At 36.2% G+C, this 16,195-nt stretch overlaps 1 protein-coding gene across 1 annotated transcript; it reads right to left on the minus strand.

Moving 5' to 3' along the window:
• Positions 1 to 2,265: 2,265 nt before the first annotated feature.
• LOC149205520 (5'-3' exoribonuclease 3-like) lies at positions 2,266 to 6,784 on the minus strand. Its single transcript, XM_089395093.1, has 9 exons — positions 6,190 to 6,784; positions 4,528 to 4,630; positions 4,166 to 4,242; positions 3,863 to 4,054; positions 3,542 to 3,661; positions 3,293 to 3,355; positions 3,041 to 3,181; positions 2,738 to 2,902; positions 2,266 to 2,341 (listed from the first exon to the last, which is right to left on the minus strand). Exons 1-9 carry the CDS (start codon positions 6,367 to 6,369, stop codon positions 2,279 to 2,281), a joined length of 1,104 nt encoding a protein of 367 aa, XP_089251219.1. The 5' UTR covers positions 6,370 to 6,784; the 3' UTR covers positions 2,266 to 2,278.
• Positions 6,785 to 16,195: the final 9,411 nt, after the last annotated feature.

The following is a 16,195-nucleotide window of genomic DNA, read 5'->3' on the forward strand; positions in this document are numbered from 1 at the left end:
ACTCGTCCTGCCTCAATTAGAAACTGAAGCTCACTAACTCGTCCATTTCCAAAAATAAACTCGCACTTGGAGACAAAAACTGAGCCTCCAACTCCTGCACATGAGTTAACTACTCCATGACTCGTCCTATTCCTAGGAACTCGTGCATGCTAAAGGAAGATTGTTTGTGGTCTTTCTTGACAAGGCACAAGTCAAGGCCCTTCTCTTGCTACTATTTTCAACACTCGACCCTCCTCTTCAATAATTCAGCCTCTCTCTCCTAGACTTGGCCTCCGTGAAATTTGGCGCAGGAATTTCCTTGTTGCAATCCTTTTCCCTTCTCTTAAGTCTTGGAGTCTCTCACTCATTGATAAAATCGCTCTCTTAACAATAGCAATGTGTCTTCATCCTCTCCCATAGGTTCTCTTTATAATTTCCCCATGGGCCAAATCCCTAATCTCCAAAGTGATAGATGAATAAGATTAAATCCCAACCTTCTTAGATCAACAGTGGAGATTAGATCTAAGTCACTTGAATAATTTAGTATTTATCCTTAGATAGAAATTAGCCCAAGTCAACATTTATTAAATAATTAATCAATGTACTTTTCTTAAGTTAAAACCTTAGAAGGAGATCATATCAACGATTGCTCTCGAACAACCACTTAAAGAGGACATCTCTCTTGCATGCCAAGACACCAAGCCTATGTAAAAGATCTTCTAAAGCTACAAATTCAACAAAGAGTTGTCAACAAAGCTCTCCTAACATTTGAGGTTGAAGAGACAAATCTAGTGATCGGCATTCATATAGTCAATTTTGTTTGGAGGTTAATACCTACTGGAAGCGGGTATGCCTCTATGATCTCGGGTGGAGGTGGTTCAACTATCGACATAATGGGAGGACATGTGTTGCCACACCAACCTAGAGTCATTTGCAACCATGCTTCAAGAATCTTCCTAGTGCGTAGCACCTCCATTCATCAACAAAGGTTGAATAATGAAGTCATCAACCTAGTGGGGTTGGGTTTAGATAAATTTTGCAAGCTCTATCATTTGTGAATGACTACCTCCAATATGTATATAACTAGACACCTATGAGATAAATCAAGAAAAGCAGCACTCCTAAATTGCAGTAAGGCATGATGTATCCTCAAATCTCATATTAACAAGACACTTGAAGATGAAGTGCTCCTCAATCTCAACCTCCTAAAAATGGTGCAGCTAAATATCATCTTCACTCATGGGATGTGGTGACCATACGTAACACGAAACTAGTAAAAGCAAACCCTTAATTGGCTAATCATAAATCTATTGCGAACTTGATTCTAAGCTATTTGTGTTGTTATTTTGTTGCATATCTTAAACCCTGGCTAAATCGTCCAAGACATCTTGGTTAAAGGTGGACAGATCTCGCTTGGATTGGTTTCTTTCTTGCTTCAAATATGGAATTCTCCATTAATTTATCAATAAAACAGATTTAGAAGTGTGGGAAAGCCTTATGTGTGTCCCTAATTCAACATAAACTTGATTGGCACCTAAAGCACCCTACATATAATCAATTTATGCTAGCTGATTTCATTCCTAGTGGTTTCTTTCAAGTAGCCTCTTTTAAGTTTCATTTATTGGAATAGTAATCAATCAAATGAAAAACTCTAGTTGTACCTTTCACATACTTTATAGTCAAATTTGGCACATACATCCACTAGCTTCTAATTCATATCCCTTAAGAGCATAATTGTGGTTCTATGTTATTGCTCTTGAATTGTTATCTTTAAGCATTTAATCACTTGTTGGAATCCTTGTACATTATGTTGTTACACATGTTTAATGGATTCATTGAAGTAAATCATAAGCTTGCATAGACTAATTCACAAAAGATATTTACTTAAGGATCTATAATTGATAGATAAGGATATCCCCTAGGTCTTTGGACATGGCCTAAAGTGAAGGGGATATTGTACTAAGGTGACAGTGGTGCACCTCCCACCTTGTTGCCCCAAGGTAATATCCATGTGACTTTCCACTTTGATGCTAGTTTAGGTGGTAGTAGGAGGTAAGTGGTTCGGATCATTCATCGTCTTCAGAAAAATATGATTTGAATATATAAGACTGCTAACTTTGAAAGTTTATAAATATTATTTGAATAAAATATCTTTCAGAACCTCCTTTACATTGAATGAATGTGAGCATATCAAAGTGCTCAATTTTTCTCCAATATCACAATTTGATTTTATCAATTGCCAAAATGTGAGAAAATTCAGAGGCTCTAGGCAGCAAAGTCATTACCTCACCCGCATCTGTCATATACCACCCATTTCGCCAAACTCCCTTTTGTATACAACCATCAGCAAGTTGATTGCACCCTGACAGAAATTGTTGCATCTTAATTTTAGAACTAGACAAAAAATTATCTCAACTTACACCAAGAGTAGATTTAAATTTAATTTTGCCACAACTAGAGTTTTGAATTAATTTCTGGTCTTTCACTGCATCCTCTTTAATACAATACAGCCACACTAGCACTTTCTATAAAATTCATTGAGGAGAAAGTTTCCTACTAAAAACATCATCATTATATTCTCTGCTTACATAATAGGTAAGGGCAAAATGATTCATAACAAGGAATATAATTTCCCAATCAAATAATGATGACCAGTAAAAGGGAAAACACCAGTATAACAAAGCCACTAGTAAAGGCTTTTTTGTGATTTGTCAATAAAAGAAAAGCACTACAGGAATGCCAGAAATCATGTACAAACCTCACGAATTTCTAATGTAGGCATGTGCGGAAGGAAATCATTCCCCACAAAAAAGCACATAAAGACAAAATCATCCACAAGCCGTTCAAAGTCCACCTTAAATGGAGGATTTGGTATCTTCATGTCACACTCCAAGTACTCTCGCAAGGTCCAGATGTTGAGAAACTGCTCAATTATTAGCATAATGGCATATGGCAGTAGACTTACTGTAATGAAATCCCTATCCTATGGGTGAAAGAATGTCTACTGTTCAAAATATATAGTAAATATAGCAATTTCTAAGTTTCAATCTTTCTAGCAAACCTGATAGGGTTTTTTAGGAACAGGACTCTGTTCATTGCCCTCCTCATCCAATTCTCCTGGATTTCCTTCACAATTAGCTGCCAAATGACCAACCTGACCACAAAGGTAGCATTTTTCTTGCTGACCAGGGAAAGTGATGACCTGTATCATCACCACAGGTATATACTCAGAGGCAGAGCTATGTCTTACAGAGTAATCCCATAATAACTGGAAACAAAATATCAGTGTTTATGTTGCAAATAAGTCAACAACCTCTCTTAAAATTGAGAAGTGGATTTCATGAGTTGCCAATGCCAGCATAATTAAATCTGCATCCTGGAGTTGCAAAAGCAGCCTTTAAAATCATACAAGTTATACACAAAAGTAAATGTTATCAAATAAAATCATCATTAGCTAAATGAATTGATACCATAAGTCTTAGTAAAATATCAAGCAATTAACCTAAAATACCACATTTCAGCTTCAAGCAACACCATTCTTTTCAGAGATCAGAGCACTTACTAATCCATACAAGCAGTGACGCGTATTTGGATTGAAACCAGGGAGGTTTCTTTGGAGACGTATATAGGACATGACTTTGTGTTCCCCCTCACCAGGAACATTTGCATCAGACAGTATAACCTTCAAAATTGAATTAAAAATAGCAGTTCAGCACACATCAGAGGTGAAATGCAGACACAAATCGCAATTATATGAATCAGTCGTGAAAGGCAAACAAGATTACAAGACATCAGCAATTCTTCCTAAAAATGATGAAAGTTACTTTTAAGATTCTGCGGTAACATATCAATACTGCCTTGGGAAATGAAGGATAACGCAAACCTTTATTTTCTGCCATCCCGGGTCATTGTTTAATCTTAAATGTACATAGTACTGCATAGCTACAGACAGTGTGGCCATAAATTCTGTCCCAGGGGTAATGACATTTGAGTCATGGACTTCCGATTTCTCTTTTAAGGCCATAACTTTACCTTCTGCCTCAAACTCTTTTCTCAATCTTTCTTCTTCTGCACTCTGAAAAATGCAGAATGTAAATCAGAAACGTTGAATTTCTACTTGAATCCTGTTTAAAACAACTTCCTTTGAAGGGGTATGAAGTAGTTCTTCAATAGCAGACAAACTTACTGCTTCAGCTGCATCTTTTGCAGCGCGAAAACGCCGTGAACGTTGTTGATTCATCTTAGCCCTTGGTGCAACACCATCTACAGTTACAGAAAGTTAGTGCTCAATCTTAACAATTTTCAGTCTTCAATTGAGAATGTGAGAGAGAGAGAGAGATTGGTCATTGTAAATAATAATCAGCATTTGTCAAATTGTGCTAAAGAAACATAAATATTAAGCAACGAATCATGATTCCCCATTTTAAATAAGTGATCCATATAGGTTTTGAATGCCATACTTGGTAAAAGTTTACCAAAAGATGTGAACATTAAATATTTAATATCAAATAGTAAAGGTGCAGTACTTAAGGTAACTAACTCACTTACCAATTGCCATGTACAAAAGCTTCCTTGGCCTCACTATTAAAAATAGGCGGTCTATGTAATCAAACATGTTCTTAAAAATTTCATCATATGTTGATGGAGCAGGCTGCCAGTAACACAGACAAGATATAAGTGTTTTTCAGATATAAGAGAGCTTTGATCTTGCATTGAAACACTTTCAAAAAGGTAATGTGGCAAGCTAAGCTATGAAAAGGACTGACTCCTCACTTCACTATACCCAGATGTAACACACAATATGCATCTGGAACCTCATTGCGTGTCCAATTAATCAGTCCAGGCGGAGTAATTATGAGCATCAATTTTCAATGCGACTGCTAAAATCAGACCAAACACAAATCCAAATGTAGGAGCATATAAAGTAAATCAGTCCAAACACAAATCCAAATATAGGAGCATATAAAAGTAAAAATTGATGTGGAGCATTAATCAAAAACCAGCTAGACCATGTATGCTAATGACAACTACAGAGAATGTTTTTCAACCGGCCACAAGTGAATCCCAGTACCCACTGAATGATGATGATGGCTCGAATCTAGTTTGCCATACTAACTGGTCTGCATCTACTCGCTCCTCATTCTGAATTTTTGCAGATGGAATGTCTCGCTCTATATCAACTAATTCAGCTTATGTATCTTAGTTCGTTATGACTTTGTTATTATAATGTTTTACTCCTGGAATCCACCAACCATTCCCAAGTTGATTCCATATGTGCTTATGCACCCAATTAAGTTCCTGAACATCTTTGGAATCTGGAGATTAATGTGAATTCCTTTTCAAGTTTTCTCTGTAACCAACTCCATCATCCTTGTGTCCTTATTCTTAAAATGAATGAAAATAGCCGAAAATTTGGAACCCCACATTGACAGCCAATGCATTCATTTCCTCCTCCCAAGGGATGATCTTGCAGAGCATAGGTGTGAATTCTATAAAACCACTGAAACTGAGTTCTTGCAGATTTTTTTTGACAATTTACAAGCACATCCATACCGCCCCTTTACTTTTAAAGTTTTTAACTGAAACCAGTCCAAATCAAATCATGAATCTGGACAAACCAGTAACAAAAAGCGCAACACCAAGCGTGGCAATAACTCCTCAAGTGTCCACCTAATGCATCCAAAGCTTCTATTGGGACAGTTTTTTTAACTGCACACGGATTCCCTGTCCTGTGACTTGATACGTGGGTTTTCTCCCCTCACCATTTGGTAAATCGCTTAAAATTCAATTTTTTGCACCACTGTGTCAAAAATCTACTTTAACATAACCTGCTGTGAAAATCCATCCTCCAGGAGAATCACACACTGCCATCTTCGCATATCAATCTGGCAGGTAAAACAGTACACACTCCACATAGGAAACAAAAGATTGCGGGGAAAGAAAAATAGTACTTAACCGATCTACTGCTAACTATATTAACCAATCTACTGCTAGCTATATTATGTGACAATGATAATAAAAGCAGAAACCAACCAAACAATTTATTCTATATCAAGTAAAAGCGTTGCAAAAAATTATAGTTTGGAAACCAGGTAGTTATTAGCGTACCTAGTAAAATCAATAAAAATAACAAAATCGAATATTTGCTGATAATACCAATAATGCCAAACAAGAGTAACCCGAAAAAGGAGAAGGCGCAAATATACGGACCCTGTCTTCTGGATGAAAGCATGGATGAATAATTCCATTCATATCCAGATAAAGATTGTCAAACTCGACGCCATTGGGGTTGGGTTTGGTTGCATCAACAGTACCATCTTCTTCTACAACATCCACAACAACCAGGGGATACCTGTCAGATAACCATCTATAAAATGCCGGGACACCCATTGTCTTCCAGATCTAATGTCAGCGGCAGCGCCAGTGCCCGCACCCGCTTCCCTTTTGCTCTGCTCTCTCTATATTCAACTTATAAACCCCCTCCCTCAAATCATGTCCATGCTTCTTTTCTCCCGGTTCCTGTGCTGAATTTTGAGTTTTGAAAGGGAATTTTATTGTGAGGGCGACTGAGAACGAGAAGGTCGGGCCGGAACCCCGTGGACGGTGCAAAAATAATTACATACTGTAAGAACCAAACCTTCCTGTGATGTCAGGGTGCCCACCCCGCCTTGCCTACCTTGATCGCCTTTAAAAGTGGTGGATCCAATAAGGGCTTGACGTGCCACCCAGTTTTAATATTTGACTGCTTTTATCTACTCAGCGATAACTTCCAAGCCAAACCAAGAATGAGGTTACCCACGAACCGAGGGGTTGCGTTCGACCCCACATAGGCATCCGCCTTGAAATCCAAAAATAAATAATATTGCCTGTGTAGGATAGTTTTATTTGAATCTACTACCACTTTCTAAATACTTATCCATTTTATTGCCATATGCTCTCTCGCTAATGGTGGTGGGGAGACAGCGCACTGCAAATCCAAGATCATGAAGGTAGAGGATCTTGAATTTAGGCATTTGAGTGCGAATGTCTCAAGTTAACCGCCAAAACACATAAATGATATCTTATTTTCCAGGTTTGGTATCACGGAACCATAATAAAGGTCATGATGTAGGAATAGTAGTGTGAAAGTTAGGAGAATGATAATAAAGGCCTTCATGTAGGAAGTAGTGTGAAAGTGAGGAGATTTAATAATATAGATATGTGAAATTTGTATAGGAAAAGTTTATTTTTATGAAGGGTAGATTATTGAATTTAAGTTTTTATAAATAGTTTTGGAAAAATTATATTAGAAAATTTTTGTCTATGCGTTTCGAATCAACAAGTGTGGTTCATTGTCAAGGCAAGTTAAAAAAATTATATAGGGATGGCAGATCTTCCAACGGTTAGGTTTGACTGGAAAAACGGCTATATTAGGCTTAACTAGACCAAGGCCATCATTGATTAAAAAACGGCTAGATTAGGTAGGTTAAAAAAATTTAATTATAATATTATTATCAATGAATTAGAGTAAAAATATTAGTATTTTATAATGCCATTTAATACATTCTTGGATTATCTAATAAGTTTTATAAAATTATTATACTAAATCTTATTAAATTATAATACTATAATAGGGTAGAATTTACAAAAAAAATTAGCCAAAACAGATTACTCAAATCTAAATATCAATCTTATTATAATGATTATTCTAGCCAAAACATATTACTCAAATAATATTATAATATTATAATGAATTTGAGTAATATGTTTTGGCTAGAATAATCATTATAATAAGATTGATATTTAGATTTGAGTAATATGTTTTGGCTAATTTTTTTTGTAAATTCTACCCTATTATAGTATTATAATTTAATAAGATTTAGTATAATAATTTTATAAAACTTATTAGATAATCCAAGAATGTATTAAATGGCATTATAAAATACTAATATTTTTACTCTAATTCATTGATAATAATATTATAATTAAATATTTTTAACCTACCTAATCTAGTTGTTTCTTAATCAATGATGGCCTTGGTCCAGTTAAGCCTAATATAGCTGTTTTTCCAGTCAAGCCTAACAGTTGGAAGATCTCCCATCCCTATTTAACATGTAGCCATCATCTGATTTTTTCAACTTGTCTTGATGATGAACCACACTCGTTGGTTTGAAACGCGTCGACGAAGATTTTCTAATGTGATTTTTCCGAAAATATTTCTAAAAACTCAAAGTGTAGATTAGTTAGTTTGTATGGGTTTAGTTTTTATTAAAGTTTAAAATTAAATAGTTTAGGGAAAGATTAAAGATGGGAGTCATTTATGAGAAGGGAATAAATTATCTTATAGGGCATTTAAATTTGACCTAATCTCATATAATTCCAAATACAACATTTTACTGGTGGGTAGCTCGTTCTTCCATTTAACATTAGGGTTATCTTTGGGTTAGGTTCTACCTGATTGTTCGCACCACATATATTCATTGTTGAAATTGCATAATCAAGATGCAATAGGGGTTTTTGAGGACATTGAATTTATTTATGCATTTAAAAATGTTATTTCAACAATAATTTAGAAAAAAATGCAATTTAATTAAATATTATATGGCTAGATTCCAATGATAATTACAAGAGGAAGTTCAAATTTTATATTTTATAACCTCTAGACTTCTCCTATCTAAAAGAATTACAAAAGAACAAAGAAAATATATAAGAAATAGTCAATTTGCAAGATGTGTTAAAGTAATTTTAAAAAGCCAACTAGCATATGTTGATTGTTTATTTGCATGACTTATTGTCATTTAGTGATTTTATCTTCTCTTTGCTTGGGTTTCTGGCAATATCCATGAGAATCATTGTAGATGTGAGTTTGGTGGCATCAAAGCTCAATTAAGTCTCACACAATCGTGGTGACAGCGTCTCACTAGTGGGTGGATCATCTTCCATTCAACATTAGTGTTATCCTCATCCTAGGCTCTCTCTAATTACTAGAGCCTAAAACCAAAGATATTAATTGTTGAATTTGCATAATTGGGGTGCAATGGGAGTTTTTCAACACATTAGATCCATTTATGCATTTAAAAATCATATTTCAACCATGATTTAATTTATTAGAAGAAACAAAAACAATTCAAGCAAAAAATTATAGTCATATTCTAGTGATAATTGTGGAAGAAAGTTCAAATTGCATAATGTCTAGATGGATAGAATTACAAAAGAACAAATAAATCATATAAGAAATAGTCTATTTGTAATATGTGTTAAGGTAATTTTTAAAAAGTCAACAAGCATGTGTCCATTCTTTATTTGCATGACTTATTGCTATTCAATGTTTTTATCTTCTCTTTGTTTAGGTTTCTAGCAATGTCCATGAGGGTCATTGTATATTTGAGTTCAATGCATTCTTTATCTATGTTGCTTCAGTTGTGATGACTCTTTGAAAGGGGTACCTATTCCCCTTATTGTTAGTTTTACGAGTGGATCAATGTTATTCACGTGCATCTTTATCTTCCATCTTGTTGGTATGGAATGCTTCCCCCTTAAATAGTCTAGCTAATGGCGAAGTGATTTACTTCAAGGGTCCTCTCTTACTATGGGAATTGCCTGTGTTATTTCTATTTCCATTGATAAGGTTGCATTAATTACAACTATAATGTTAGAACCCTTAGGGTTTAAGGATAAAGCAGGTTATTATTTTTCTCAATTTTGTTTTGGATCTATGAGGAAACCCTAGGAGTATGACTCATGTTTCTCTCTATGGTTGAAGTTATAACTAGAGGTAAGCCTCCCCTTAAGGATCTTGATCCTGAGATAAAGGCCTTCAAGGCTCTAATTACATGCATAGGAACCTTTGCAAAATCAACTCCATTGAAATTTGTGAATAAAACAAATACAATTCTAAAGATTCCACTTCCTACCCAATCATGTCAAATGGTGTTGTAGTGGTCCATACTTTTATGGGACGCATGGTATTTATCTCAATAGATGGACTCCAAATTTCAACCCAAAAAATTACATCCTCTCAACAGTCCTTATATGGGTTCACTTACCCCATTTGCCACTACATTGCTAGAATGACAAGGTCATGAAATCGATTAGGAACTTCCTCGGAAAATATATTGACTATGTCATACCAAAGAATGTTATCTTCTCTTGTGTTAGATTATGTGTGGATGTTGATTTGGATAAAGGTCTTCTAGAAGCAGTATGGTTAAATATAGGTGATTAGAATAATATCTAGCAAGTGGACTATGAACAACTTCCCTTTAAATGTTGTCATTGTCACGAGTATGGGAATTTTTCATGGAATTTCCCTAAATTTGTTCCCACAAAATTTGAAATGCGAGCTTCAAAAGAGAAATGGAAGCAAGGCAAATGAAAGAAAGTGCTTCTTCGAAACCTAGTAAGTCCAACGCAAGCCAACCAAGGAACTTAAAAAGGAAATAATGAAGAGTCCCAGAATAAACATACTCGATCATCCCCCCAATATATTGAAATGGCTCCAACATGAAATTGTGGAAGAAAGATAAAGAAACATTCATTGAAAGATGGATTTGGAAGCCCTTGTCATGGAAGTGCAAATCATCAGGCATCATGGAACACTAGCTCCTCCCCCAACAGATTTAAGGTTCTTTCTCAAGAAAATATCTTAAAGAAACATTAAATCAAATTATGAAATACCATGAAGAAATTGTAGAAGTCCTTGGGGAAATATATTCCTCAACACATCCAACAATTGAGGTAATCCATGTAGCCCATGACCATTCAACACCCCCTATCCCCCCCCTGCACGTGCACAATAGTTCATTAAGTGAACCTTTAAATGATGGCTCAAAGGAAGGCACGGTAGGGTCGAAAACAAGGAAATGGCGAGGGACTCACACAACCAAGGAATAATGAGAGACACAAGCAAAACAAGATAGATCTTGACAAACAAAGTTTTTTCAAAAATTTCGAGTGTGTTCTTAATCTAATGGAACTCAAATTAATAATCCTCCTATGTCCAAGCACTCCATGGAAAATAATCATTAATGACGAAGACAGTTTCCTAAAACTATAGGGAGCTAGGCAGCAAAATCAATGTAGAATCAATTGGAAATTTGGTAAAATCTAAGAACCCATGGGTTCTTTTGCTTTAGGAAACTAAATTAACGGTTGATGTGTTACAAACCCGGTTAAAATTCCATGATAAAGTTAATAGAGGCAAAATAAGACCAAGGTCATGGGACACAAATTCCAAGCTGAATGTTGGGCAAAAACATAGTGATGGGCATCACTGGTGATTAATAAATGGCTATGGAAATTGACAAAGGCATTGGCAAAGGCAAAGAGGCATTAATTGGCATTTATTTATGAAAATAATGGAAAATAGGAGAAAGGAAGGTGAAAGGTCACAAAATTGCATGTAAGGAAAATTGAAGGAAAATAGAGGAAAATGAAAAAATAGACCTCAATGATAAAAATACTTTTGAGTTTCAGTTCACGACTTTTGATGGTCGAGCTTTTGGTTGGTTAAGCTTTTCGCCAGTTCAGTCTTTGGCACTCTCATTCTATTATCTCCCTCTCATACTCTTGCAGACTTAGAGTTTCTTGGAGCATTGTGGCATACTTTGGATTTGGAGAAAGAAGGCAAAGGGAAATCAGGAAAGCGAAAGAGGACAGGGGGATCAGAAACTACAGTGGGATTGCTTTGTAGGTACCGAGTTGCATGTATGATTTCCTTGCTAGTTATGGCATGCACAGAATATGCATGTGGTTGTTTGGTTATGGTATGTCATTGGCATGGAGGATTGCCAAGATTGATAGTGGTTTTGCCTAGCCTTGTCATTTCCTGCATAGCCATAGTGTTGTGGGTTTCCCACTTGATTGTTCAGATTGGTGTTCATGTTCCTTATGGTTGTGGTTTGAGTCACTATTTTCTGGAGCCTTGGTTGGACAAACGTTCTGGAAGCCCTGGAACAACTTGGGTTGAGTTACTAGTCCTAGAAGCCTTGGTTGGACAAACACTCTAGGGCCCTAAGTGCGTTGAGTTACTAGTCCTGAAGCATTGGTTAGACAAATTCTCTAGAGCCCTGCGGCAACTGTGGGTTGAGTTACTAGTCCTAGAGTTGGGTTGGAACAAATGCTCTGGAGCCTTGGACAACTTGGGTAGGGACCGATTTGGTGATGGCTAGTGATGTCTGATTGTGAGGTGGAATCACTGGTTGAGGGTTGAAGTGGTTTGGCCTATGGAAGCCCTAGTTTGGTTTTGGTTGGTTTATTCCATGAGATCCCACATTCATGCTTGGAATATGGCACGGGGGTGATTGACTAAAAGAGAGATTTAGTTTAGCCCAATCTATGGGCAGGTGGTACGTGGAAGTCCCTGACTTGGTTTTCTTTTGCATATGTTAATAAGAGATATTTTCCTCTTATATTTCATGAGTATTTATACTTGTTGTTGTGTGGCTTTGATAGTTGTTATATAATTTTTATTGTTATTGTTATATGTTGGTTATGAGCATGGTTTCATGACAGATTCTAGATATGGCTCTTAACATGTTTTGATTGGTAAATGAATGGTTATTGAATGCATGACCTAATAGATGTTTTCACAGTTATTATGATGTTGAAAAGTGTAACTAGGTTCGGTCTTCATAATGACATGTAATTGTGATTTTTGTAAATGATGAAAAGAAGAAAAATAAAATTATTATTGTAATTCTTGCTTCATGGGTTTCATGAGCAAGAGAGTTTATTTTGCTCCCATTGAGAGCCTTTAAAATTTGTCATTAAGGTCAAGAGAGTCAATATGAAGAACCCTTCTTGGGCATATTACAAATGTATACGAGTCTATATAATTATCTAGAAGCCCTTCAAAGACAAGCACAAGTTCTCCTCTTCAAGTCGGCCTCAAGATGAATTATACAACTCATGTCAGCTCACCGTATTTGGAGACACAACCCTTCCTAAGAATAGGTTGGCTTATATTATTCATGGGAGACTACTATAAATAGGCACCTCGGCCTATTCCACAGAGACAAAATTTTGGACATCTTTCTGAGATTTTGGGTGGACAGTCAAGTGAGAAGTTTGGATCATAAAAGTTCGGATCACAGAAATTCGGATCTCTGAAGTTTGGATAGGATTACAGTCAAGGAATTCAGATCACAGTTGCAGTGACAAATTACAGAGGTAAGTTCGGATAGGAGTGCAGAGACTGTTTCGGTGAAGGAGCTCGGTCAAGGGTACAAGATGGCAGAGATAAGCTCGGTGCTATCTCACAGTGAAGTGTCTCTTTGTCTCGGTGTCATAACAAGTTCAGAAATACAGTCTTGGTGCCATAACAGTTCATTGCAATCACAGTTCGTTGATGATGCTATTGTGTTTCGGTACCATCTCAGTGATAAAGGCTTGGTGAAGGAATCAATGTTATCAAGGACTCGGTGCCATCACAAGGTCTCGGTAATATGACAGCGAGGAGGTCTCACAGTAAAGGAGATCTCGGTGTCAAGACAGTGATAAGATCTCGGTGGTGACAATGTCTCGATACTAAGAAGGTCGAAGTGGAAGAGGAGTCAAGAAGAAGGTTGACTGTCAAGAGAACTTGTGTCTTGGTCTCGGAGTGGAAAATAGGTCAAGGGTCTTGGTCTTGGTATTCGTCAATTGGAATCTCTATAAGAATAATTTGTGCGGGTTTTCCTCTCAAAGAGTGAGAGGTTTTGGCCCTGGATGATAGCCTACATTTTGTGCCTCTTTTTTATTTATGTTCATGCATTGGTATCTATTTGATGTAGAAGAACACTAATAATCTAAGTAGAAGAATATCTTAATCTAAAAGTTGTAAAAAACACTCACAAGTAGTTACTAATCAAGATAATTCACTTAGTTCATGATGCCCTAGGTTTTTCAACATATGGGATGGCATCAGAACTTCTTGGTGATTTTCAGATAAGTATGAGACCCCTATGTTCATATATGCATTTATGACTTGTAGATTAAATGTTCACAATGTGTTTGACAAAAATTTTGTCATGGTTAGGCCTGGTTAGGTCAAGTTTTTGACTAATTTTTGCATTAATGGTTTTGTCCTTGTGTCATTCATCATTTTGGAAAGTTTTATAAAGTTCTCGGTAGAGTTATGGATCCTAGCCCTGAAAAAGTGGCTCAAATTTTGGGGTTGCATGCATAGAACTGGGAATTCTAGACTGCACTCACTGGGAGGCAGGGTTATCCATGTGACTGGATGGTTACAGTCGTTGGCTTTCCTTATTATGCAAGCAACTAGAAGCCCAGATCACTAAAAAAACAAGTTAGCTCAAGGGTTGGGCACCTGGAGTGGTTGTTCAACTCATGGGGGTCCTCTAGATCCTAAGGAAGGTCTATAAAGTTTTAGTTATCGATCCCACTTCTTAACTATACCTATGAGGTTGATTCATATCATAATAACTCTTCGTCACATATTTACCCTGGTGGACCACTGAACTTGGGTAAGTGTGGGAGGAGGTGGCTACAGAATCGTATCAAAGATCCCAGGTTCAACACTTGGACTGGATGGGCAAAATGTATTTGTCATGCATGCATGTAGGTTGTATATGTGCTTGTTATGTATGCACGATGATGGTCATTGTTACAGTTGTAAATCATCATGTAGAAGTTGATGATGTTGATGTTGAGATGATTGATATGATGGTTTCATTATATATGTACATATGTTATGTTAATCTAAATTGATCTTGCAGATGAGATAGCCTCCCCTTAACTTCATTGAAGTACATTTGATTATGTTTATATTCGGTTTATCTGACGTGTTATGTTTGCAGGAAGAAGATCAAAGATGACTAGCAAAATGGTGTACTACAATTCACGTGATTCTCCTTACAAATCAGATGAGCAACATGGTGATGAGTACTCCCCTCACATAGCAAACACATTGAGGAGTTTGAAAGTAGAGATCAAGGGTTGTAAGGTAGATAATGATAGCATCATTCAGTCACAGGAAAGACTTGCTAGGGCACTGGAGAAGCAAGCAGAGGTCAATGCAGTGATTCTTCAGAGCTTAATAGATTTGCAGAGATAGAGACCAATTAGGATCAATCATGGACAAGAGGAAATGAAAAATGGCGCATATGGCAATAGTTCTTGATTAGGACATAGGTTGGATAGAAAGGACACAATCAGAGATGGTAGATTTCCAGATACACCTGACTAGAGGGGCAGTGATCATGGGTTCTATCCTAGTTCTGGTTTAGAGAGATAGTATGGTCATCACCGTCACCATCTGTATAGGAGGAGTGAGAAGCAGTATTTGCCAGAAGAGTTCAAGAAAGCAAAGCCTCCTACATTTGATGGAGAAAGAAGAAGTCATAGGATACCAAAGCTCGGTTGTTTGGGATGAATAAGTTCTTCATATTGCATGATTACTCAAAGAACATGAAAATTAGGATAACTACCTTTAGTTTTAAATGTAAAGCAGACATTTGGTGGGAAGATGTGTGTTGGTGGAATTATATGTATTCTAATTCCAACATTTAATTATTGAATCTGGGATCGTAAGACTTAGAGATGCAAGCACAAGAAATGCAGGATTAGAGCCTATTCTAAGTTATGCTAACAATTAACACTAGAAAGAACCAATCACTAAGGATTATAACTTGTCACTAGACTGTGGGATTCTAATGCTTATCATGTTTCAAACCACAATCTTTCATTACTAACAGACAATGTTCATGTGGTTTTATTTATGTATCTTATTAGGTCTTGAGACTTTAGTGGTTCTAATCCTATAGTGTTGCATACAAAAACTCATTAAACATGTTGTAGAAAAAACAAAATGTAGAAAAGTAAATGTCGACAACTACAAGCAAAATCATGCTAAGTAAGTAAAGCAATAAAAGAGATAACTACTGAAAATGAAAACAAACTCTAAGGAATCATGCATTGGGACATAAGAAGAACTCAATATTATGAAGTTTTAAACATATTCTATGATTATTCGTGAGTAGTTAACTCGAGTTTCCTGTCCTTCAATGGATTCCAATAGTCTTACAAACTGCTATAAATTAAAGTAAACTGGCAACCCAAACTGAAATGGAAAATATAATGTCACTAAAAACCAAAAGCAATCAAAACAACTTGCAGCAATTGTAGATTTCTAAATCCTAAACTCAAGATCTCTCCACAATCAAGTACATCGACACTAATATGAAGAATGAAATCTATGAGAGAAATATACTAAATTGCATAAATCTACATGCGAGAA

Source organism: Pinus tabuliformis, chromosome 1_2 (assembly GCF_031772625.1).
Source record: "Pinus tabuliformis cultivar Carrire ecotype Pingquan chromosome 1_2, CPIR1, whole genome shotgun sequence".
NCBI lineage: Eukaryota > Viridiplantae > Streptophyta > Pinopsida > Pinales > Pinaceae > Pinus > Pinus tabuliformis.